Below are 27164 nucleotides of genomic sequence, written 5' to 3' on the forward strand. Positions count from 1 at the left end.
GGCCTTGTCTTAAACAAACCAAAAAACCCAGTTTTATTTTTTTTTCATCTCAAAGTTGAATTGTTTTTATAATGTTGGTTAGTAAAATTTCTGAAACTACTAGAGAAAAATATTTAATGCTATAGTTTATGATGGATTATATAGTGTGAATGCTTATCTTATTGGCTAGATATTTTAAGGAAATTCATCAAAATGTTGTTTAATATTTGACATTTAAAAATCAACATGATTAGGTGTTGGCATGCTTTATTTGTTTTCTTCTAGAGACAAAGTCTTGCTCTGTTCCCCAGGCTGGAGTGTGATAGTATAGTTATGGCTCACTGCTGCTTGGAAATCCTGGGCTCAAGTGATCCTCTTGCCTCAGCCTCCTGAGTAACTGGGACTGCAGACGCATGCCACCACCCCTAACTAATTTTTAAAAATTTTTTATAGACACGAGGCCTTGCTCTGTTGTCCAGGCTGATCTTGAACTTTTGAGCTCAGGCAATCCTCCTGCCTTGCAAAGTGCTGGGATTACAGATGTGAGTCAATGTGCCCAGCCCTTTATTCACATTTTAATCAAAGGATTGGGACTTCTAAAAACCATTATAAAATACCTTGATATTAGCATACATATACTTAAATTCATTTAGCTATAATAGCCAACCTGAATTTTTTCAGCAAAAACTTTATCAGATGCTAACAATGATAAAATCTAATTATTGAAAACTATTAAACTTCCGGCTGAGTGCGGTGGCTCACAGCTCATGCCTGTAATCCCAGCACTTTGGGAGAACGAGGCGGGCGGATCATGAGGTCAGGAGATTGAGACCATCCTGGCTAACACGGTGAAACCCCGTCTCTACTAAAAATACAAAAAATTAGCCAGGAATGGTGGCAGGCGCCTGTGGTCCCAGCTACTAGGGAGACTGAGGCAGAAGAATGGCGTGAGCCCGGGAGGCGGAGCTTGCAGTGAGCCGAGATTGCACCACTGCACTTCAGCCTGGGCGACAGAGAGAGACTTCGTCTCAAAAAAAATAAACTTCTGAAGGTTTTTCCACGTGCATTTTGATTTCTCCTTCAATAGTTATTATTTATTTTTTTATACAAAGTGTGTAGTTTAAAATTATTAAAACAGTATTATATATTTATAGTAGAGTGAAAAAGAAAATTTAAATATAAATATCTTTAAAATCTACCACTCACGTTAATGGATTTTTATTATATGTTACTGTTTTGTAACCTGGTATTCTTTATATAAAAATAAATTGTGAAAAGTATGAATTTTTTAATTTAATTTTTATTTTTTTGAGACAAGTCTCACTCTGTCGCCCAGGCTGGAGTGCACTGGCGCGATCTCGGCTCACTGCAAGCTCCACCTCCCAGGTTCACGCCATTCTCCTGCCTCAGCCTCCCAAGTAGCTGGTACTGCAGGTGCCCGCCACGTTGCCCGGCTAATTTTTTGTATTTTTTAGTAGAGGTGGGGTTTCACCATGTTAGACAGGATGATTTCGATCTCCTGTCCTCGTGATCCTCCCGCCTCGGCCTCCCAAAGTGCTGGGATTACAGGCGTGAGCCACCGCGCCCGGCCCATGAATTATTAATGTAGGTTATCATTATTGATTATAGTAGTTTGCTGTATGATAGTACTGTAATTAAACCAATCCCTTAAGGTTGGTTGAGTTAGGTTCACTTTTTCTTTATTTAAACACAACTACTACCACAAAACAACAACACTGATCAGCATTCATACAGCCAGAACATAGGGTTATATTATAATTATTTCTTCAGTATAAATTCTTGGAGGCAGAGTTTCGAAGTTAGGTTATCTATAGAACTATTTTCAAATATGAAGTTGAGACGTTGGAAGATCTGTAGCTTAGAGTTTATTGTTTAATTTGTTGTTGAGTAACTTAAATTAGAAGCATTAAAAAGAATATGTAGCTGTTAATGCTACAATTTATGTTGAATAATGGTCATGTTAAGTGTTTTATTTATTGCTTTATTTACATATTGTACATTTCTCATGATTATGTATGTGTTTCAAAGGCTATAGAATTGCTGTTGACATCTGGATAGTTATAAAGCCTAATAAGATAAGTTTATGTAACATCTTTCTTTGACAGATTAGTAAGTGGGTGTAAGCCACTTACTACCACACAGCAGTAAGCAACTTCTCTGCTGTGTACAATCCTTGGGCTTTAGACTTTTACAGGCCACTTTTAAACTCAACCTTTAGCACTCACCAGATATCTGATGGTTAGGCTTCCCACCTACGAAATATGGATGATACCAAGCTCACAGAAAGTTGTGTGGATTAAATGAAGCAAATATGGAACTCGCCAGAGTAGTTCTTGATAGATAATAAATGCTCAAATTAACTTTAGTTATTTTCTTAGTATAGGTAGACAGTGAGACATTTGAGTTACCAAAGGTCTATTTCTTAAATATGGAGAGGCCAACCTGATTTTTCAGATTAACGGATTTCTGCAAGCATATAATTTTCAGTGAGAACATTATCACTATTAAAAAGGACACATAATTATAATTGACTAAATGAAAAGTTTTATTTTTTGGACAGTTGGATGGTATTTCTCTTGGGATATATTTATTCTTATAAGAATTTTATCATTTACATGTTATAGAAACTGTTGGACTTAATAGAAGACTTGAAAAAAAAACTGATAAATGAAAAAAAGGAAAAGTTAACCTTGGAATTTAAAATTCGAGAAGAAGTTACACAGGAGTTTACTCAATATTGGGCTCAACGGGAAGCTGACTTTAAGTAAGTTATTTCTTTCATGTCCAGTTAAAAATTGAGAATTTTATTTACTTTTTTAGATTTTTTTTTCCTACTTAATTTACTTGTTTTTATATTAGATGGTTTCTGAATTCTGATCTCTTTATACAAGCTAGAAAACAGCTGTTACTGGTCTGGTGTGGTGGCTCATGCCTGTAATCCCCACATTTTGGGAGGCCTAGGCGGGCAGATCACTTAAGGTCAGGAGGTCAAGACTAGCCTGACCAACATGGTGAAACCTCGTCTCTACTAAAAATAGGAAAATTAGCTGGGCATATTGGTGTGTGCCTGAAGTCCCAGCTGCTTGGGAGACTGAGGCACGGGAATCTCTTAAACCTGGGAGGTGCAGGTTACGGTGAGCTGAGACTGTGTCACTGCACTCCAGCCTGGGCGACAGAGCAAAACTCTGTCTCAGAGGAAAAAAAAAAAAAAGAAAAAAAAGAATATGGCTGTTACTAATCCCATGCATGGCTATTTAAATCTTCTCTCTTTTTTTTTTTAATTTTAATTTTTATTTTTTGAGACGGAGTCTTGCTCTGTCACCCAGGCTGGAATTCAGTGGTGCGATCTTGACTCACTGCAACCTGCACCTCCCGGATTCAAGCAATTCTTCTGCCTTAGCCTCTCCTGCCTTAGCCTCCCGAGTAGCTGGGATTACAGGTGCATACCACCACGCCCGGCTAATTTTTGTGTTTTTAGTAGAGACAGGGTTTCGCCATGTTGGCCAGGCTGGTTTCAAACTCCTGGCCTGAAGTGATCCAACCACCTCCACCTCCCAAATTACTGGGATTACAGACGTGAACCACTGTACCTGGCCTAAATTTTCTTTTAATCCAGAATATACTTAATCTTAGATGTTTAAAACAAAAACACAAAGTAGTTCCTTTTCTGTTTCTTAATGAGATTAATTTGTATTCTGAAGGGAAACTCTGCTTCAAGAACGAGAGATATTAGAAGAAAATGCTGAACGTCGTTTGGCTATCTTCAAGGATTTGGTTGGTAAATGTGACACTCGAGAAGAAACAGCAAAAGACGTTTGTGCCACAAAAGTTGAAACTGAAGTACGTTAATTGAAGTATTTAAAAATATCTAATGAGGTTTTAGTACCAGGGTTTAGTGTACCACATCAATGATGAGAAACATCAAGATAGTTTAGAATTAAAACAATGCTTAGTGTGTAGCTTTATTATAATTAGGCGTGGTGTTAGGAGTATAAGGCACCAAGAATTTAAATATAGTGATTGGTCTTTGAAAAATTTGTACCTCTGTTATATTTATATCTTATTTTGGTATTGCTTGAATCATTGTATTGTAGGCAGATAGATTCTTTGTTGCCTGATTACAGAATAACCCACTCAGATTTGTCTCACTTTTAAATTAAAAATATTTTAAAGGTATAAGAGACCTAAGACGTGATTTCCTTGCTGTTCTGTTTAAAACAAAAATGTTTATATATAAAAAGGGTTGCCCTTGCCGGGCAACTACCATTTCCTACTCTTTTAAAATTTTATTTGTTTATTTATTTATTATAGTTTTAGAGATAGGGTCTTGCTGTGTTGCCCAGGCTGATCTTGAATTCCTGGCTTCAAGCGGTCCTCCTGTCCAGCCTCCCAAGTGGCTGAGATTACAGGTGCATGCTGCTGTGCTCAGCTTATTCTCTGCTTGTAATATAAGAAAAATTATCCTTTTCTGCTACTTACACTGAAATTGATCAGTTTTTTGGAGGAGTTGTTTTTTTTGTTTTGTTTTTTAATCACTCAGTTCAGGGGCTTGTGACAGTGATGTGCAGACGTCTGCTGTCAAGCAAACCTTATGTATCCTTGACATGGTTTGAGATTGACTGAGTTGTGAAAATGGAGGTTTGTTTCGTGTACCATCCCAACAAAACCTTTTAAGTCTCATTATATAATTGAAACTATACCTGAACTAGGTAATCATAATTGTTTTATAATGACTTGTCACAGTTTATAACATTGTTTTTATGAGAAAATATGCCTCATGATCTATACAACAGAAAATAAATAATGGAACACAGGTTCTTCATAATTGGAAATGCTTCTATATAATTTATTTTAAAGAATTTCTGTTGGTGAATTTTTTGCTTCTTTAAAAAACTGTCTAAATTAGATGGTGCCACATGTAAACGGTGAACCCTACTGTTAATATTAGGCATGTGGTTTTTGCTATTTTTAGGAAACACATAATTATGTAGGATTTGAAGATATTATTGATTCTCTTCAAGATAATGTCGCTGATATTAAGAAACAAGCTGAAATTGCTCACTTATATATTGCATCTCTTCCTGACCCCCAGGAAGCTATTGCTTGTTTAGAACTAAAGTTTAATCAAATTAAAGCTGAATTAACTAAAACCAAAGAAGAATTAATCAAAACGAAAGAAGAGTTAAAAAAGAGAGAAAATGGTAAGTGGATAGATTTTACCTCTATATAGATATTGCAAACACGTAAAAAGTACTCTTGGTAAGTATAAGAGATTTATGTAGCTCGTTTACCATAGTGAACAGAAAATTCTTTCATCTAGTTAACGTATTTTAATATTTTACCATTTGTATGACTTTGTAGTAATTTACTACTAAAAATATTTTTTGACCTTCATTTGTGTTAGACCAATATTATTAGAAAATGAGCTTCTCAACAACAAAAAAAATCAAAAAAGTGTTAACTTTATGAGTAAAGCTGTAAATTTTGTTACATATTCTTTTTTTTTTTTTTAAATGACAGCATCTCACTCTGTCACCAAGGCTGGAGTGCAGTAGTGGCATCACAGCTCACTGCAGCCTTCTACTCCTGGGCTCAATCCCTCCTCCTGCCTCAGCTTCCTGAATACTTGGGACCACGAGTGTGTACCACCACAGTGGCTGCATTTTTTTTTTTCTTTTTTGTAGAGATGGGGTCTTGCTATGTGGCCCAGGTTGGTCTTGAACTCCTAGGCTCAAGCAGTCCTCCCTGCCTCAGCCTCCCAAAGTGCTGGGATTACAGGCATGAGCCATACTGTGCTTGGCATTGTTCTATATTCTTTATGAAGTTTTGCAGTATAGAAGATTCACTCTTGGGAGAGAGGAACTACTGTGGAGTGGTTTAAAGTAGATTGTTAGTTTGATACTTCATTCTAACTAGGAGGGCATTTTCTGTTTCTTTCCACCTTTTTTTTTTTTTTTTTTTTTTTGACAGGGTCTCACTCTGTCACCCAGGCTGGAGTGGAGAGGCATGATCATGATCATGGCTCACTTCAGTTTCCACCTCCTGGGCTCAAGTGATCCTTCCACCTCAGTCTCCTGAGTAGCTTGGATTACAGACATGTGCCACCACGCTGAGGGCATTTTATATACGTAAATACAATTGTTTGTAATATCTGCATTTTAAGAATTAGTTGCAATAACTGCTCTGTTCTTTTTTGTGTGAAACAAGATGGGTAGAAAATAACATGTAAGTGGTGCCTTTGCATCATATGAAATGTACTAAGAAGGCACTAGCTCCTTTTCTTCTCTGATGTTATGCCAGTTCTTTACTATTTAGCATATGCCACCTATTTTTATCCTGAGTTTTAGAAGTGGCTTTTTCTGAAACATTACCCTGTTGTGGTTGAATTAGCAGATTTTTTTTTAATGAGTAGGGTGTGCATTTAGTGCTATCAAAATCCTTTTTATTGAATGTGACAGTAAAGTGTCACTACAGCAGCATATGTTTCATAGTTATTCAGTGATACATATTTTCAGATGCTTAGATATTTATTTTCAAAATTCTTTACTTTTTCAGAAACAGATTCATTGATTCAAGAGCTTGAAACATCTAATAAGGTAATGCTTTAAGTTTTATTTTGTCTTGATAAGGTATTTAATTAACAAAGGAGTATGAATGATGACTAGATGTGTTTATTTTAAAAAATAAACAGTAATATAGTCTCTTGGTATACATGGGGAATAGTTTTCTTCTGTTATTTTTTCTGTTTTCTGGCTTGAGTCTTCTTATTTCAACTTACATTTATCCTTTCAAAAAGCTGAATATTTTAAAATATGGTAAGATATAAAAATTCAAGATCTTGGTGCCTAATATCCAGTATTTAAAGAACTAAAATGTACTTAGAAGACATTACACCTACTGTTTATACAATTCCTATCTAGTATTTTTTCTGCTTAAGAAAATAGTAGCCACTAGTTGTACCAATTATATTAAGCTATATAAAATAAAAAATAAAAAATTTCCCATAATCTTCTTCCTAAATTTAAAACAAAACCAAACCAACTTGTTTGGAAGCTCTTTAGACTGTTACTTTATATATGTATTTGTAGAACACTTACCATTTACCAGATGCTCTTTTAAGTGCTTTTTATTAACTCATTTAAATGTTAGAGCAACTTTATGACGTAACTTGCCCCGGCTGACATGGTTTTTTTATTTTTATTTATTTATTTCTTTTGAGACAGAGTCTCGCTCTGTTGCCCAGGCTGGAGTGCAGTGGCATGGCTTACTGCAGCCTACACTTCCCGGGTTCAAGTGATTCTCCTGCTACAGCATTCCGAGTAGCTGGGCTTAACCACCCCAGGCTAATTTTTGTATTTTTTAGTAGAGACGGGATTTCACCATGTTGGCTAGGCTGGTCTCAAACTCCTGACCTCAGGTAATCTGCCCACCTTGGCCTCCCAAAGTGCTGGGATTACAGGCATGAGCCACTGTGCCCGGCCCAGGGTGACATATTAAAAGGTATAGCAGCTAGGATTTGAACCCAGGCAGCCTTGCTCCAGATTCCTCTTACATGCTATATAGCTTCTATTTTCTTTCTGTGTGTGTGTGTGTGTGTGTGTGTGTGTGTGTGTGTATGTAATTTTTTTAAAGGCAAAAATACGATGTTGTGCATAGTGTGTTGCCACTGATTATCTTTATTTAACTTTAAAATCTGAAGGAATTATGACACTGCATTATTAATCATGTTTGCTTTCTAGTTATCCCAAAGTATATTCACGAAACATTGCTTTTTCTTCTTTCCAAAGAAAATAATTACACAGAATCAAAGAATTCAAGAATTGATAAATATAATTGGTCAAAAAGAAGATATTATCAATGAATTTCAGAACCTGAAGTCTTATATGGAAAACACATTTAAATGCAATGTAAGAATTTAACTTTGTGTTATATTAATAAATTTGATAAACAAGCGTATGTTTTGATTGAAAGGAAATAATTTAAAATAGCTTATGCAACCAAGACTAATTTACCGAGAATGTTGAATTGCGTATGCAACATTGAACTCAATTTACTGTTCTCCAAATCTGAATTTTTGAGAACTTAAACGAGGATGTTTGACTCCTTTGAACATACTTTTCCACAAAATATGCTGGCAGTGCTTTGCACGTAAAAGGGAGAAGAATATGTAGCCTTTGGACGTTTAAGCCTCAGCTAGTTGGAAGGGGAGCTTTGAGGAGAAAGGAATTTAGACATACTTAGAAAACCAGATTATAATGTTTCAGGGAACTATAACATGAAATTCAGTAAAATTAGGTTTTTTCCTTAGAAGCTTGCTTTTGTTATATGTCTTGTTGCTATTGTTTATATGCTTAATAACAAGGATTTTTTTCTAAAAAGTTATACACTGTGACATGTAGAGACTTAAAGGGTTCTTTGTCTTTCATACAAATTTAGATCATTTCATATTTAGTTCAGCTTAGAATGATCAGCTTGCCTTTTAATCCTTTTTTTAAAAAATGGCTTTGGTTTTCTTTTTTGGGGGTAAGCTCCTTCAAATTTTTTTTTTATATAGAAATGGTAAAATATATGGTAATGACGTAGTCAACTGAGTAAACGTAGAGCCAAACATTTTGCTTTGTTGAAAGGTGTTTTTTTCTGTCTTTTCTATGACCAAAAGAAGCAGGCGTGGTATCTTACAAAAAGTGACTGTTGAGTTTCCTTTGTATCTTGATAGTCAAACTCTAATACCCACCAAAATTCCCTGAATCATCTGAACTTTAGATGGGCTTTTGAAACCACAGAGATAAATGAGGAGCATTCTAGAAGAGCACTGTATATAATCTCCTGTAGCAGGCCTTTCTTTTGGTATTTGTTAGATACGTTGTTCAATCTCTGGCTTTTCTGTACCTGAACTGGGAGAAATATCCTAATATTTAATATGTTAGTAATTAACTATTTAGTAAATAATTAGTATTTAATAAGCTGGAGGAGCAAGAAACACTTATGGAGTGTCCAATGTGTGCCAGGTACTATGCTAGATTATTGGAATTATACAGATTAATAAAATCTACTCCCCTAACAATCCCCCAATAAGAAAACAACAGCGTAAATATAGTTATAATACAGTGTGCAGTTGTAGTCAATGTGTGAAGCTGAGAGTGGATGGGGAGTTAGGAATACTTTGTGGAGATGAAAATGATTAAGTTGAGCCTTATAGGGTGAGTAAAAGTTAGCCTTTTGAAAGTAGAGGAAGGGGACAATGGTAGTCATGAGAGACAAGAAGGTACACTGGCCTTCCGTGTACCAGAATCGGAGTGCACAAAGTCATGGAAATGAGAAATCTTTCAGTGAGTGCAGGAAAATACGAACAATTTGTTGTTTAGGAAGAAAGTTTGAAGCAAGGAGAGGTGAGAAATGAGGCTAGGAGTAGTAAAATAGGATAAGATGAAAGACCTTGAATACTGTATTAAAGAGTTCGGGGAGTCAGTGGGGAGTCATTTTCACCAGAGGAATAGCAAAGAGGAGTTTTTCATTTGAGTAGATATTTTTGGAAACTTGGAAGATAGGATTGAGATGGAATTAGACTACAGGCAAAGAGACGAAGTAGCTACCTCTTGGTAGAGTTCAGCTAATAGTTGATGAGGACTCCGATTTAGGGTAGTAGTGGTAGAGATTAAGGAAGAGGAAATTGATTTGTGAAGTAAGGGGATGTAAAACTTTTGAGACTTGGGGCAGTAAATTAATTGCTGGGCCTCCTGGCTCTCGGAAATTTTATTTGGTTAGTCATCACATGCTTTTTGCTCTTATCTCTTGATCTGGATTTTAAGTCTGTTCTTTGATTTGGTAAATAAAAACAAAAAGGAAAGCCAGAGACGGATCATTTCTGGCGACTACAGCTTCAAAGAAAATATTTGGAAATTTCACGTGGGATTATATTTATTTCTGTAGTATGTTTGCATACCATAATATATTAGAGATATTTAAGGAAGTGATAGTAAAAAAAAATCAATATTTGTAAATTAGTCCTTGCTTGTAAATAAACTTTATAGATTCTAGACCTTGTTTTATCAACTAACTTAATAACAGTTTGCTAAATTTAAATTGTTCACTTAAATACATAAAAATATGCAACGTAGTTTGAAACTTACCTAATTGTTTAACAGTTGATGTAGGGTCACTGTTCCACATCTTGTCTTGAGAGCAAACTCTTTCCAATAATGAAAAAATTTAGTTTGAATTCTTTGTTTTATCTACCCAAGCATACCCTGGGAGCAGAAAACCCTCCTTTCAATAACTATGACTTCTGAAGGATAGATTTTTGGTGAGGATTGTATATTTTGAAGCGGGGGAAAATGATGGGATCATTCTGATAGGTACTAAGGATCGGGGAAGGAACAACTTGGACTTGTTATGGAGCTGTGTCAGAGGTGTGATCTGCCTGTCCCGTGATTTTGTCATTTATCAGTGACACTAAGGGACTAATTGTGAGAAGGCATGGAGATTCTTCTTTATGACATCCTTTGTTTAGGGATAGCTAGAAAAACTTTGCCTTTTTTCTTAACCCATTACTTTATGACTTTAAAAAGTTATTTTTATCTGTATCTCCTGCTAATAAAATGTTTGCTGATTAAGTGGCACTGTTTATCATACACTTTGTTTTTTCAAATGGATTGCTGCAAGTTTCTGCCTTTACCATACATTTGATTACTCGATAGACTTGCACTTAAATGCTGAGTTTTACCCTTCTTGTAAGTTCATATTATACCCTTTTTTTGGGAAGTTCCCCCTCCCCCCAGCCCCCAGTTCCCCCCGTTTCTTTCTTTCTTAGAGGCAGGGTCTCATCACTCTGTTGCCCAGGCTGAAGTGCAGTGACGTGACCATGGCTCACTGCAGCCTTGAACTCCTGGGCTCAAGAGATTCCGTTGCCTTAGCCTTCTGAATAGCTGGGGCTGCAGGCCTGGGCCACAACACCTGGAATTTTAATTTTTTGTAGAGATGGGATCTCACTGTGTTGCCCAGGCTGGTTTCAAACTCCTGGGCTCAAGTAATCCTCTGGCCTCAGCCTCCCATAGTGCTGGGATTACAGGCATGAGCCCCTGTGCTTGGTTGCTGCTAGCCTTTTTAAGGGAGGCAGTCTGCCTTAAAAAAAAGTCTAAGTGATATATCTAGAAGCTCAGTTTCAAAGCTGTCTGTAGACTGTATGTCTTTGAATATATGTCGACTTAAAGCTAAGGTCAAAACTATTTTTCTGGGAGTTGTTAATGTTTAAGACAATGCTAATTTTTAAGAGGCTTTGGCTACAAAACAAAATAGATAGTTGAGTCTCATATTTCTCTTTTCAAAGTACATTTCTGATGTGACTTCAGAGATTTATCTTCTTAAGATTCTCCAGTTATCCCCAAATGTTACTTATTTGCTAGAGCCATCAGTTATTTTAGGACGAAACTTAAGAAGTAACTTAGAAAATATCTCAACAAATTTGAAAATAAAATTTTTATGGTACACTATTGAAAGTAATTTATGTGGTTTGTACATTTTTTGTAGCTTTCGCTATGTGAATTATTTTTAATTTATTTTGCTTTAGGACAAGGCTGATACATCTTCTTTAATAATAAACAATAAATTGATTTGTAATGAAACAGTTGAAGTGCCTCAGGACAGCAAAACTAAAATCTGTTCAGAAAGAAAAAGAGTAAATGAAAATGAACTTCAACAAGATGAACCACCAGCAAAGAAAGGTACTACTTCAGCTGCCAGCAGCAGGCAGTTTAAGAAAGCTAATTTCTAAACCAGTAAATAGAACAAGGCAAACAGAGGGACATTCACTTGTCTAAGGAAAAATCTTGAGAAAATCTAAATGTCGTGAATTTTTATTCTGGAAAGTTATAAACTGTCTAGGGATGGGCATAGTTAAAGCTTTTATCTTAATAAATATGCTTTTAGAAATTGTGCTTTTATTATTTCTTTCACATGTCTGTAATAATTTCTGTGCTTATAAGAGGTAAAACTCATTACTTTGATTTTTATAAATACAGCATTTTCTGCCTAAATTCCAGCACATTATTTTGTTTTCTTAGTTTGCATTCTTTATTCATGTGGAGAAAAGGATATTTTACAGTAAGACTTTGAGCTAAATATTACTAATAATAAATGTGTTCAAGCTGTATTTGTGATGCCAGGACACAGTCTGATGAAAGATAATACATGTTGAAGATTATTTTTAAAAAAATCTTTAAGAGTAAGTGGGCAAGTTTGTTTTAAATATAAAGAAGGGCAAACCTTTGAATTTCAGAGGAGGTAGGCTCTTTAAAATAAACTGAAAATCTTGAGGAAATAAATAGGAAAATGTAAACTGCAAACTTAAAAGCTTCAAAAATAAACTTAGCAGCTTTTAAGAAACTACAGCAGGGATAATGCCATATTTTACCCCTTCCTCTTTGAGACTGGAGAGACAGTGTAAATTATAGATAATAAAACCTTGTCCAGTGAGCTTTTAAAATTAATCTGTTTAAAAGAAAAGAGACCTTGGAATCCTATAATGAGATTTCTCAATTACAGCTTCCCAAGAACATTTAGACAATTGAGTGAAACAAAAAAACATGGATTGCATTTGAAAAATAAAGACTTACAAATAAAGGTTGTTTTTCGTATACAGCATCGAAGGTAAAACTAGATAAATTCTAGATGGGACAGGGAGGTAAGATTCCCATATTATATAGTGATTAATTGACAGCACTGCTGCATGTAATTGTTCCTTAAGAGCCAAACGTCAAACCTCTTGTAGCTATGAGATTCAAACTCCTAAGTTTGATTATTTGGTGGGGGCATATTCTCACTGGGGGGAAATCAGTATCTTGAGAGAGCTAGGGGATTTTAATTTATCAAAAGGGGTCATAGGCCGGGCGTGGTGGCTCATGCCTGCAGTCCTAGCACTTTGGGAGGCCGAGGTGGGTGGATCACCTGAGGTCAGGAGTTCGAGACCAGCCTGACCAACGTGGTGAAACCCCATCTCTACTAAAAATACAAAAAATGAGCCTGGTATGGTGGCTCATGCCTGTAATCCCAGCTGCTTGGGAAGCTGAGGCAGGAGAATTATTTGAATCTGGGAGGCGAAGAGTGCTGTGAGCCGAGATTACGTCATTGCACTCCAGCCGGGGCAACAAGATTGAAACTCTGTCTTAAAAAAAAAAAGTGGTGGAGGAGTGGTCGTAGTATTAAAAAACCTTGAGAACAAACAATCATGTAAGTTTTTTATTCTCTACATTGTAGTAGTACCTGAGGGACCTTTCATAAATGCTTTGACTTTTCCTTTATTTTGCTCATAGCTTCAACTGTGATTAGTATATAGGGAAATAGAAACTCATTTGTATATGGCATGGCAGATTTCAATTTAATGAGCTTTTTAATGATCTCAAAAGTGCTACCTTCTTCATCAAACAGATTCATTACATGTACATCCCATGGGCTACTATCATCTCACAACTAGGATGCACAAGAGCCTGTGAGAGGCAGGGTAAAACTTAGGAGTTTGAATCTCATAACTACAAGAGGTTTGACGTTTGGCTCTTAAGGAACAATTACATGCAGCAGTGCTGTCAATTAAGGACTTTGTAATGTAACAAACTGATATATTAAGATCCCAAAGGTATTACAGAGGTCCCTGTCAACTTCTCGAAATTTTCAAAAATAGTACCCCAGAACATTGATTCTCAAAATGTTGCATGTAAAATACATCCCAGAATTACCATATCAGTATATTTGGTGTTTGGTGCCAGGAATCTGCATTTTAATAATCTCCCTGGATAATTCCTCCCAAAAAAACTAGAAAATCACTCTTGTGTAAATTAGTGTTTAAAGAGAGAACATTAAAATTTTAAACATAAAGTTACCATAAAGTAACATATAACTGGAATATGTCAGATTCATGAACTTACATACATCTAGAAGCAGAATAAATTACTATTGCAAAAATCATATTTATAAAGATTGTTTTCTGTACCATGATATGTCTTAGAGATAGAAAAGAAGAACATATGTGGTATAGTTAAGTTTCAAAAATATTACATTTAGGATTATTATTTTATTTAGGTTTATTGTTTGTGATGAGTGAGATATAGGGAGTCTGCCATCAGGGAGTTTAAAATCTAGTAGATGAGAGAGACAAACATATTTCAATAAAATATAAAGAGCTGAGTTGCGTAGGATAATATTCGGGACTCATTAAAAAGAAAACTGTACAATATACTTTTTAGAGTCAATTAGATATCAATGGAAAGTAGTAGGTTTCTTAACTAGAAGGATTTCAAGCCAAACCTACCTTATAATTGTCTTGTGCTCTTATAGATTAGTAACCCTTGTACTTCATATTATATCTGGGATCATTAAACATGGAGAAGTTGATTCTTACATACTTAGTGAGGATACCACATAAAAATACAGGTTAATTAAACAAAAATGGTCAATGAGGGAGTGAATGGGGGTCAGAAGAACATATGGAATTGATTGTATTAGAGCAATGTCGTGCAGAAAATTCACATACAAATTATACCAGAACAATGTTGTAAAGTCCACTTATAAACATCATATAGACATCAAACCGTGAAGTATACCAAAACAGGAAAAAATTTCTAAAAATGAAGAGTCAGATTCTGGCCTGTTTTGAAGTAAAGTTTCAAGGATCTGAGACACTCATCTGACTCTTAATGGAAATTGTATGAAATATAAAAAGATATGTAGATATAAATTTATATATCTAGAAGCTTGTTAATTATATTTCAAGATGTAATCATAGAATCTATGAGGAAAGTTTAAAATTACGTACTTTATACTGGGCACTTACATGGGGTGAGTTTATTTGTCAGAGTGAACTTACGAATTAAATTGTAGCTAATAGTGTATCTGTTCTGGGTATAATTTAATTTGTACTGATTATAATGGTTAAAGTTCTTACATGTGTATAACATTTACAAAGTCATTTAACTTATATATTAACTCATTTTAGTCTCTTCGCATTATTCTGTAGAGTAAGTTGAGCAGGTAGGGATATCCTTATTCTAGAAATATGGATACTAAGCCTGAAAAAGGCAGACTTTTATGCATTTTCAATTAGTTGAACCCTCATGTACAGATTTTCAGGTTCTATTAATAGTTAAATCTATCCAACGCACAGTGTTGTAAACTCATTTGTCTTCTTGATCTTCACAACTTTGAGCTAGGTGGTATTATTCCTATATCACATTTGAGGAAACAGTTGTAGTATGAAGCAGTTTATTGATGGTTATAGCTAGTAAGGCTATATTATATGAATTCCCAAAATTTTAACATTTCCCTTCCAATTTTAGCTATGAAAATTTAAGATATTCCATTTGCCTGTCACTAATATAATAAAAGCTGCAATATAATTGTAGTTTAAAACTGTTCTTTAGGATATGGAATGTCTGCCTACCGTTTCTCGTCGTCTCCTCCTCTCTGTCCCATATTAAAATGATAATAAAGATTTGTGGTACAAAATTTAAATAATACTGAAAGTTAGAAATAGCTGGTAATGCTACTCAGAGGTAGGTAGCTACGATCATTTTGGTGTACTTCCTTTGCTAATTTTGTATTACCTTGTGAAATAATAATTTTTTACATAAATGGGCTCATACCATATGTTTTGTAACCTGGTTTTTCTTTTTTTCTCAACAGCTTATTTCATTTTTTTTTATTAGAAGTTTACTTTTACATGTTTTGTATGTTTGAATATTGGCTTATATGGTGACTTTTTGGTTTTATTAAGGTTTGCCAGATTAATAACAATTTTTTTATTTTTAAAGGATCTATCCATGTTAGTTCAGCTATCACTGAAGACCAAAAGAAAAGTGAAGAAGTGCAACCGAACATTGCAGAAAATGAAGACATTAGAGATTTACAAAAAAATAACGAAGGAATGAAAGCACTTTTACTCACTATTGAAAATGAACTTAAAAATGAAAAGGAAGAAAAAGCAGAATTAAATAAACAGATTGTTCGTTTTCAGCAGGAACTTTCTCTTTCTGAAAAAAAGAATTTAACTTTAAGTAAAGAGGTCCAACAAATTCAGTCAAATTATGACATTACAATTGCTGAATTACATGTGCAAAAAAGTAAAAATCAAGAACAGGAGGAAAAGATCGTGAAATTGTCACATGAGATAGAAACTGCTACAAGAAGCATTACAAATAATGTTTCACAAATAAAATTAATGCACACAAAAATAGACGAACTACGTACTTTTGATTCAGTTTCTCAGATCTCAAACATAGATTTGCTCAATCTCAGGGATCTGTCAAATGGTTCTGAGGAGGATAATTTGCCAAATACACAATTACACCTTTTAGGTAATGATTACTTGGTAAGTAAGCAAGTTAAAGAATATCGAATTCAAGAACCCAATAGGGAAAGTTCTTTCCACTCTAGTATTGAAGCTATTTGGGAAGAATGTAAGGAGATTGTGAAGGCCTCCTCCAAAAAAAGTCATCAGATTCAGAAATTGGAACAACAAATTGAAAAATTGCAGGCAGAAGTAAAAGGCTATAAGGATGAAAGCAATAGACTAAAAGTAGAGGAGAATGAGCATAAAAACCAAGATGACCTACTAAAAGAAAAAGAAACTCTTATACAGCAGCTGAAAGAAGAATTGCAAGAAAAAAATGCTAGTCTTGACATTCAAATACAGCATGGAGTTGAAGGAAAGAGAGCACTTTCAGAACTCACACAAGGTGTTACTTGCTATAAGGCAAAAATAAAGGAACTTGAAAGAATTTTAGAGACTCAGAAAGTTGAACGTAGTCATTCAGCCAAATTAGAACAGGACATTTTGGAAAAGGAATCCTTCATCTTAAAGCTAGAAAGAAATCTGAAGGAATTGCAAGCACATCTTCAGGATTCTGTCAAAAACACAAAAGATTTAAGTGTAAAGGAAGTCAAACTGAATGAAGAAATCACACAATTAACAAATAATTTGCAAGATATGAAGAATTTACTTCAATTAAAAGAAGAAGAAAAAGAAACCAACAGGCAAGAAACAGAAAAGTAAGCTAAATGTTATTCAAAATATTTTATAATACACAAAGCATTTATTTTGCTATGCATCTTTAAAAAAATTAGATGGTCATACTTAATCTGGTAAAGTGTATTATGTTTGATGAGTGAAGAACTTGAACTTTGTCCATATAAACCTTTGGACCATAGGTTATATGAAAAGATCAGCTTATAAAAATCATATGAAATCTTTTCTGAAGAACTCATTCATAGTTTGGATATTCCAAATTTGTGAAAGGATGTAATTATGTAAAGATTGTTACCATTTCACATGTGTGGTCCTAAGTAGTTAATAATGTTACCATAGAAAAGTGATTTGTATTTTTTAGATTGAAAGAGGAACTCTCTGCAAGCTCTGCTTGTACCCAGCATCTGAAAGCAGATCTTCAGAGGAAGGAAGAAGATTATGCTGAGCTGAAAGAGAAACTGACTGATGCCAAAAAGCAGATTGACCAAGTACAAAAAGAGGTAGATTATTTGAAAAGTTATGTGGCCAGTTTATGATAAAGATTGTTTTCCTTATATATCAAACTTAGACATTAATCTTAGGATTGAATAGAACATTTATCCACTTCATAATTTTTCTTAAAATTACGAGAACAGTTACTTCACAAGAGAAAATTTAGCTGATTTAAACAAGCTGAAGAATGTCCAACATTAAGAGAAATACGTGCCTTATGAAAGATGAGTCTTTTTCTTCTTTAAGAATTGCTAAATGTGGTCGGGCGCGGTGGCTCAAGCCTGTAATCCCAGCACTTTGAGAGGCCGAGATGGGCGGATCACGAGGTCAGGAGATCGAGACCATCCTGGCTAACAATGGTGAAACCCCGTCTCTACTAAAAAATACAAAAAACTAGCCGGGCGAGGTGGCGGACGCCTGTAGTCCCAGCTACTCCGGAGGCTGAGGCAGGAGAATGGCGTAAACCTGGGAGGCGGAGGCTGAGGCAGGAGAATGGCGTAAACCTGGGAGGCGGAGCTTGCAGTGAGCTGAGATCCGGCCACTGCACTCCAGCCTGGGCGACAGAGCGAGACTCCGTCTCAAAAAAAAAAAAAAAAAAAAAAAAAAGAATTGCTAAATGTAAGTCCTTACAAAAAAGTGGAAAGCAACTTTTGTTTACAGATAGTACTTAGGAGAATGTGCAGTATGTATTTTTAGTTTTTATTATAATTTAATTTTTAAATAGGGAATGCAATCACATTATTCCAAATTTGAAATATAATAAGATGTATACAATGAGAAAGAAATACTTCCCACTCCTTCGAGCTGTCAAGTTTACCTTCATGGCATCAAATGTTACCAGTTTCTTTTTCTGCACTTCTCCCTCTTTCCCTTTTTCTTTTATGACCACTTCATTTTCTGTTGTACTTAGACCTTCTCTAAAGATTGGAACACTTTTTTTTTTTTTTTTACTTTGAGGTAGTTACTAAAGAATACTTAAATGTGTATGATCTGACAAATATTAATACAACAAATGCTGTTTCTGCCACTATAAAAGTGACTACTGAATGTTGTGTTTATCTAAACTTTAAAAAATATAATTTCACCATATTGGTTTTTAATCTCTAAACAGTGTTTTCTTCTCAGACTTTTATTTTTCACATATTTCTGAGACTGATTTATTTTGTAGTCATAATTAATCATTTTCACCTCTGCATAGTATTCTGTTGTGTAACTTACCGTAATTTATTTCGTCTTTTGCTGATGACCATTTAGATGGTTTATTATTTTTTTGCCCATAGCAATAGTGCGAATATCTTCTATATGCTCTTGGTACACATATGCAAAAGTTTATATACTAAGTGGGGAATTACTGGGTCAGAGGATATGAAAGGTTATCTCATGGTAGTTTTAATTTGTATTTTTTTGATTGCTAATGAAGTACAGCTTCTATTCATATTTCTGTTTGCTATTTGTCTATCCCAGTTTCTCCTCTGTGAAGTCATTTGTTCATTTTAATTGTGCTGTCCTTTTTTTTTTTAAAGAGTATATAGTTTTTATTTTGTATTTATTTTTTAAAAAATTTACTGGTTTATTATAAAGAATATAACTCAAGAACAGACAAATAGAAGGGATGCACAGGACAAATTAAGGGGGATGGAGGGTGGTGCAGAGCTTCTGTGCCTTCTCTGGCTGTACCACCCTCCCAAGATGTCAATGTGCTCACCACGTGGGGTGCTCTCTGAACCTCACTGTACAATAGTTTTCATGACTCAATCTCCAATCCTGCTCTCTTCCACAGGGGTTGGTGGGTGGGACTGAAATTTCCAACTCTCTTATCATTTTTGGTCTTTTGGTGAGTAGCCCTACCCTTAAGCTATTCATTAGCATAAATTCAGGTGTGATAAAAAGGGGGCTCTTTTTTCTAAGTTTATTTATTTTGTTTTGAGACGAGATCTTACTCTGTCACCCAATCTGGAGTGCAGTGGCGTGATAATAGCTCACTGTAACTTTGAACTCCTGGGCTCAAGTGATCCTCCCATCTCCGCCTCCCTAGTAGCTGGGACTACGGGTGTGCCACCATGCCCTAGCTACTTTTAAGTTTATTGTATTATTAAAGTCTTTTTGCATTGCTACTTATAGAGGTATCTGTTTTCAAGTAATGTTTTATTGTATAGATAGTGGTCCCCAGCCTTTTCAGTACCAACGATCGGTTTTGTGGAAGACAGTTTTTCCATGGACCGGGGTGGGGGTTACTTTAAGGATGATTCAAACACATTACAGTTATTGCACACTTTATATTATTATTACGTTGTAATATATAATGAGACAATTATACAATTCACCATAATGTAGAATCAGTGGGAGTCCTGAGCTTGTTTTCCTGCAAATAGACGGTCCCATCTGGGGGTGATGGGAGACAGTGGCAGATCAGCAGGCATTAGATTCTCAAAAGGTGTGCGCAACCTAGGTTCATCGCATGCAGAGTTCACAATAGGGTTTGCGCTCCTATGAGAATCTGTTGCCTCTGTTGATCTGATAGGAGGCAGAGCTCAGGCAGTAATGTGAGCGATGGGGAGTGGCTGTAAGTACAGATGAAGCTTCACTCCCTTGCCTGCCGCTCACCTCCTGCTGTGTGACCCAGTTCCTAACAAACTATGGATAAGTACTTGTCTGTGACCAGGAGGTTGGGGATCCCCCCTCGTATAGGTGACTATTTAACATTACTCTAGTAATAGGTATTAAGAGTATTTTCTATTTCTCAAATGTGTAGTTTTAAAGCCAATGATAATAATTGTAGCAATTTAGTCTAGGCCAGCTACTATGCTGAGTTGACAAATTATCTTAATCCTCACACAATTTGGGGTATAGACACTGTTTTTAACTTCCGTTTTGTTGATAAGAAAACAGACATTGAGAGATACGGTAGTCTCCCTTTACTGGCAGTTTTGCTTTCTGTGGTTTCAGTTACCTGTGGCCAACCATGGGCTGAAAATACTAAATAGAAATTCCAGTAATAAACAGTTCAATTCCAGGTCATTCTGAGTAGTGGGTCAAAAGCTTGTGCTATCCTGTCCTGCCTGGAGTTGGAATTATCCCTTTGCCTAGCATATCCACATTGTTTGTGCTACCTGTTAATCACTTAGTCATCTCAATTATCAGATCACCTGTCATGGTATCAGGGACAGTATTTGTGCTCAAGTAACTTTTATTTTACTTAATAATGGTCCCTTGGCCGGGCGCGGTGGCTCAAGCCTGTAATCCCAGCACTTTGGGAGGCCGAGACGGGCGGATCACGAGGTCAGGAGATCGAGACCATCCTGGCTAACATGGTGAAACCCCGTCTCTACTAAAAATACAAAAAACTAGCCGGGCGACCTGGCGGGCGCCTGTAGTCCCAGCTACTCGGGAGGCTGAGGCAGGAGAATGGCGTGAACCCGGGAGGCGGAGCTTGCAGTGAGCTGAGATCCGGCCACTGCACTCCAGCCTGGGCGACAGAGCGAGACTCCGTCTCAAAAAAAAAAAAAAAAAAAATAATGGTCCCAACATGCAAAAGTAGTGATGCTGGCAATTCAGATAAGCCAAAACGTTGTTGTAAAGGGCTTCCTTTAAATGAAAAGGTAAAAGTTCTTAACTTAATAAATAAAGAAAAAAAAATTGTAATCTGTGATTGCTAAGATCTATGGTAAGAACAAATCTTCCATCTGTGAAATTGCAAAGAAGGAAAAAGAAATTTATGTTTTGCTGGTGTACTTCACTGCAAAAGTTATGGCCACAATTCATGATAATTTCTTAACTAAGATGGAAAAGGCATTAAATTTGTGGGTGGAGGATGCAAACAGAAATGTGTTTCGATTGATGGCATCTGGGTTCAATACTGTCCATTGGGGATCTTGAAATACTATCCAATGTTCCAGGTATCCACTGGAGATCTTGAAACATATCCCCTGTGGATAAGGGGGAACTTGTCCTTGTCTAAGTTCACTTGTCTTAGTCTTAATATGACTTGTCTGAGTTCACTCAGTAATAAGTGCTAGAGCCAGAATGGAAACTGAGGCAGTCCTTACATGCATCTTTGTGCAGCACATAGCCTCTATTATTATTAGTTATATAGTTGATGAAGATGGTGTTTATTACTTGAAGCCTCATATTTTTAAACAAAAAAGCAAATATTGTGAATATGTGATTATCATGTATGTATTATTGGAACATAAAGCTTAATGTAAGAATACCCTGAAACCATACCACTCTGACTATAATAAGGGCATCTTCATGCCTTTTTTGGGGGGTGGGGGGGCAGAGTCTCACTCTGTCGCCCAGGCTGGAGTGCAGTGGCATGATCTCAGCTCACTGCAACCTTGGCCTCCCGGGTTCAAGCGATTCTCCTGCCTCAGTCTCCTCAGTGGCTGGGACTAAAGGCACATGCCACCATGCCCAGCTGATGTTTTTTGTATTTTTAGTAGAGACTGAATTTCACTGTGTTAGCCTAGGATGGTCTCGATCTCCTGACCACGTGATCACTCGCCTCCGCCTCCCAGAGTGCTGGGATTACAGGCGTGAGCCACCGCACCTGGCCTTCTCCATGCTTTTTATGGGGCATCTTTTCATTTAATTTCCTTCCATTTTTGAGCTCTTTAGTGGGTGTGAAAATGGAGTTTTGGCAGTAAAGCTCCACAAAGGAATAGAAGAGAAGGCTCTGCTCCCAGTTAGATAACTTCCCTCCGGAAATCCTGGCAAGATGTACTGAAAAGTTTTAGAGAGGGTTGGTATGATGGAAACTGGTATAAGGATGTACCTATATTAGCTTTTTTGGGTGAGGAATTATTTATTAGTCCATAGTACCTCGATTTCCCTATGTTTATGGAATTAGATTACTGGCAACAGCAGAAATCAATTGACCTTCACTTGCGTGGGTACCTTTTGATTTTGTGATTGTTTTGTTTTCTTCTCTGCGTGTCCTTATTAGCTTTTAAAGTATTTCTTGTATTCCTGGATTATATTACTCAGTAAACTGTGGAAATTTGAATCAATATTTTTCCCTCAGAATATCTTTATTGATTTTTCCTTGGTAATTATTTTCATATTATGTACAGATGTTATGATTCTTTTTTGAGAGAACTTACAAAGTTTGAGATTCTTAAAATAATGGAACGAGAAATTGAGTTTTTCATATGCATTCTTCATTAGAGTATTAAAACATTTTCTAATAATTTAAAGCTATAGTGTGTTTGATTTGTAGTATATTAGAATCTGTCATTTTTCTTTTAGGCTTTAAAGGATGTGAACTTTGAACATAGTTGCCGTGAATTTTAAATAACAAAAAGCAATTGGTATTTTCAAAATATTCCATTTGTTTTATAAACATTATTTTGTAGGTATCTGTAATGCGTGACGAGGAGAAATTACTGAGGATTAAAATTAATGAACTGGAGAAAAAGAAAAACCAGTGTTCTCAGGAACTAGATATGAAACAGCGAACCATTCAGCAACTCAAGGTAAACAGTTTTGTTTTTAAAGATGGGTTAAATGCATTCTCTTGGTATATTTTAGTGTTCAAAAATGTACAAGTTTGTTTTTAATAACATCCTGTTTTGACTTTTTCTAGAATCTAGAAATAAATTATTTAAAATTAAATAGGCAAAAAAGAAAAAAAAAAAGATAAAATTAAGTAGGTCAGTAGTGACTCTCTTCTAGCAAATAGAGTATGGAAAAGAAAAAGTAATAACTTCATAGTGAAGAAACCTAGCAAATACCACTTTAACCAAGTGTTTAAGAATAACTTTACCATTAGTCATATTGATGCTATGTGCTTCCTAGTTTGATGTGACCAGAAGGACACATCCCCTCTTTAGTATTCTTTCCCTAAATTTATAACCTTAATCTCTTCATGAGAAAACATCAGACAAACCCAAATTGAGGATGTTCTACTGCTTGACCAGTATGAAGTATAAAGTGTCAGAGTCATTAAAGACAAGTAAAGACTGGGGAACGATGGTGAAGTCTGGAGTGTAATTAATAGTAGTATACCAATGTTAATTTCTTGATTTTTGACAAATGTACCATGGTAGTGTAATATGATAACATTAGGGGAAGCTAAGTTCTTTGGAACTCTTGCAAAGCTAAAATTGTTTTGAAATAAAATGCAAAAAACCAGAAGTAGTCCAGGTCTTACAGCAAATTCCTTTTAAAAATGATACTTAAAAGGCAAAATCCCTTTATTGTATATGGTTATTTTTTGCTTGTTATCAACCAAATGGATGAGGCAACAATAAAAAATATAATTTGTTATATTATTTTCATGTTTGCTTTTAAATGAAGCAAACTAATGGATATTCAGGTATAAATACATGATTTTAATTCTTAACTGAATATAATCGTAATAAAGCATTCTATAACAATAGGATCCTAGAATTCCATGTTCTGTAATGATTCACTCTTAAGACTTACAAAGTGAGGAGATAGTGGTGACATTAGATAAGATTGGGGGTGAAGTTTGAGTTACATGGTAAGTTAAAACTAGAAGTGTAGGATATCTGGTCCCCATAATTTAATCTTGCCTCTTAAAGCTTATTTTTTTCCAATCCTGCAGATACTTTCTAGGTAAAAGGGGTGGAGAGCTCTTTTTTTCCTTCATTTTGAGTTTAAGTTTACCAATGAGGAATCTTTTAATGGTTTTTCTTGTTCCTTCTATGTTAAATACACAGTAGAACTTCATTTTCCCTTGTTTCAGATTTTTGTGGTTTGTAAGAAAATATTTACCTAAAATGTTGAGTAAGTAAAATAACTGGGTCATAACTTAGATTAAAAGTATAGGCCGGGTGCAGTGGCTCACGCCTGTAATCCCAGCACTTTGTGAAGCCAAGGCAGATGGATCACAAGGTCAGGAGATCGAGACCAGCGTGACCAAAATGGTGAAACCCCATCTCTACTAGAAATACAAAAATGAGCTGGGCATGGCAGCACGTCCCTGTAATCCCAGCTACTCAGGAGGCTGAGGCAGGAGAATCGCTTGAACCCGGGAGGTGAAGGTTGCAGTGAACTGAGATTGTGCCACTGCGCTCCATCCTGGGCGACAGAGGGAGACTCCATCTCAAAAAAATATATAATAATAAGTATAAAGTGGTTTTAAATTTATTTTTATTTTTATTTTTTGAGACCGAGTCTCGCTCTGTCACCAGGCTGGAGTGCAGTGACGTGATCTTGGCTCACTGCAATCTCAGCTCACTGCAATCTCTACTTCTTCTTTCCCTTGCTACTCACCCTACCCTTTTCTCCAAGATGAAAGAAAGTTGGAAGACTGGTACCAGCTGGTATACCAGCTATATAGGAGACTGATTTCAAACTTAATATTGGACCCTGTTTTCAAGATCCACTGTTAAATATTGTGTTCTTAAGTTAATTTGCATTTAATTCATATTCTCTCAATTTGTAGGAGCAGTTAAATAATCAGAAAGTCGAAGAAGCTATACAACAGTATGAGAGAGCATGCAAAGGTCAGGAACAAGTTTGTACTTCTGGAACGGGAAAATTTCCCTTATTCCCCTTGCAGGGCATGCGATGGGGTTATGGCTTGCTTCATTGGTGCCCTGCAGCTCAAACCCCTAGCGGGGGAGCATGCAGACGGGCAGGTCTTGAGTGTGGGCTCCGACCCCATGGCAGCATCTAGGGTTGAGTGTTTACAGCTCCTGAAGCCCCAGTGGGTGTGTGTTACAGGGTGTTTTTTCAGCCTAGCCATCCACAGGTGGCTTGTGTTAATCAGCTCAGTTAGACCCTCTGCCTTATCTCAAGGACAGAGGGCTTTCTGTATCCCGGGATTCTTGCTCTAGTGTACTGGAAAAATCGGATCACATGTGGGTGTGGAGAATGAGTGCAAGGTTTTATTGAGTGGAGGTAGCTCTCTGCGGATGTATGGGGAGCCAGAAGGGGATGGAGCGGGAAGGTGGTCTTCCCTTGGGCGGCCGGACTCTCCTCTGACTGTCCCTAACTGAATTCCGTGTCGTCTCACAGTAGATGGCCTGCCAGCATCTGCTGGTATCTGCTGGTGTGTTCTTCTGCCAGTGTGTTCCTCTAGAAGTTCAGCTGCTTGTGTATGTGCCAGGGTGGTCTTGGAAAATGCAACACTTGGGTGTGAAAACAGGAGTGCCTATCCTCACTTAGGTCTGTGGGCACAGGCCTGAAGGTGGAGCCCTCGCCAGGGACCCTGCCTTTCTGTACCCAGCACTTCCCTGCCTGCCTCCCGTATCACTTCCAGTACTAAAATGATTACAAAATAGGTAGTTGCAATGACAATTGATTAACATTTCCTTTGAAAATTCTGAAGTGAAGTGAGGGCAACGTAAGATGCAGCTTTATTAAAGGAGAAAAGTAGTGATACTAATGAATAATTTATTAACTTAAAGCTTATTCTTAGAAAATTAAAATAAATAGTCAAAGCAACGTTGATTTCTTGTAATGGCCAGTATTTTGTGAAAAATAAAGCCAAAGTTTTATATAGGTCACAATGAATGGTGTAGATTTCTGGACAAAATTGTGTAAAGAATAAACTTCAAATAAAGTATCTTTAAAATGAAAATGTGTATTTAAAGAAGTTTTAAAAAGCTGCTTAGTAATTTATATTCAAATCCTAGGTGCCGAATTATGAGTTACGCTTTTCTTACTCAGATTGTATTGATTTGTTGCTTGAAATATTGCAAAATTACTTTTTTTTTTTTTTTTTGAGATGGAGATTCACTCTTATCGTCCAGGCTGGATGCAGTGGCACAATCTCAGCTCACTGCAAACTCCGCCTTCCTGGTTCAGGTGATTCTCTTGCCTCAGCCTCCCGAGTCGCTGGGATTACAAGCACCGGCCACCATGCCTGGCTAATTTTTGTATTTTTAGTAGAGATGGGGTTTTGCCATGTTGGCCAGGCTAGTCTTGAACTCTTGACCTCAGGTGATCCACCCACCTCGGCCTCCCAAAGTGCTGCGATTACAGGCGTGAGCCACCGCGCCCGGCCACAGACTTTCTTTTATAGATGATACATATTTCTGTTATTAAAATGATACAGACTCCTTTCCTCCTCATTACCCCTTAACTTCTTTGTTCTGTGAGTGAGAGAACTAGGATTTGAACCCAGGTGTGCTTCACTCTTAAGTCTCAGACTCTCTTTACTAATCCATGTTATTTGTACTTGGGCAACAAAAGAAAGGGTAAGACAACCAGGTTATTACTTATTTAGCTGACTTGTACATTGGTGGGGTTAACTTGGATGGATAACTTGGATGTGAAAATATATCTCTGCACACAGTACTGTTTTCTGCCTTTCTTAGGCCTTGTCACCCTAAACATCTCCTATTTCATAGGAAATAGTTCATAGCTCTCTTTTAGGATTCCCCTTTACTCTGGCTCCTTGTCCCTGTTGGCGAATGTGGACACATCTTAGATATTCTGGAAAAGTCTACCCTTGGACTAGGTTGCCCTACAGTTTTTATCATATTTTAACTTTTGTTTTCTTTGCCAAATACGAAGAAGTATGGCATAGGCCTACTGTGACTATTTTAATCTGACTTCCACCTTTTCTTTTTTTTTTTTTTTTTTTTTTTTTTTTTTTTTTTGAGACGGAGTCTCGCTCTGTCACCCAGGCTGGAGTGCTGTGGCCGGATCTCAGCTCACTGCAAGCTCCGCCTCCCGGGTTCACGCC

At 36.3% G+C, this 27164-nt stretch overlaps 1 protein-coding gene across 4 annotated transcripts in view; it reads left to right on the plus strand.

The window, feature by feature from the left end:
- Positions 1–27164, plus strand: part of KIF20B (kinesin family member 20B) — a 70983-nt gene that overhangs the window by 20231 nt on the left and 23588 nt on the right. For 3 of the 4 annotated variants that reach the window (XM_010380452.2, XM_030941348.1, XM_030941346.1), the window contains exons 14-23: positions 2625–2764; positions 3702–3840; positions 4973–5201; positions 6556–6596; positions 7788–7907; positions 11567–11720; positions 15798–17034; positions 17373–17511; positions 22858–22977; positions 24915–24975. In XM_010380452.2, coding sequence (XP_010378754.2) covers positions 2625–2764; positions 3702–3840; positions 4973–5201; positions 6556–6596; positions 7788–7907; positions 11567–11720; positions 15798–17034; positions 17373–17511; positions 22858–22977; positions 24915–24975 — 2380 coding nt within the window. The remainder of the gene's footprint in view (positions 1–2624; positions 2765–3701; positions 3841–4972; positions 5202–6555; positions 6597–7787; positions 7908–11566; positions 11721–15797; positions 17035–17372; positions 17512–22857; positions 22978–24914; positions 24976–27164) is intronic. The other variant, XM_030941347.1, reaches the window with a different exon arrangement.

Source organism: Rhinopithecus roxellana, chromosome 11 (genome assembly GCF_007565055.1).
Source record: "Rhinopithecus roxellana isolate Shanxi Qingling chromosome 11, ASM756505v1, whole genome shotgun sequence".
Lineage (NCBI taxonomy): Eukaryota > Metazoa > Chordata > Mammalia > Primates > Cercopithecidae > Rhinopithecus > Rhinopithecus roxellana.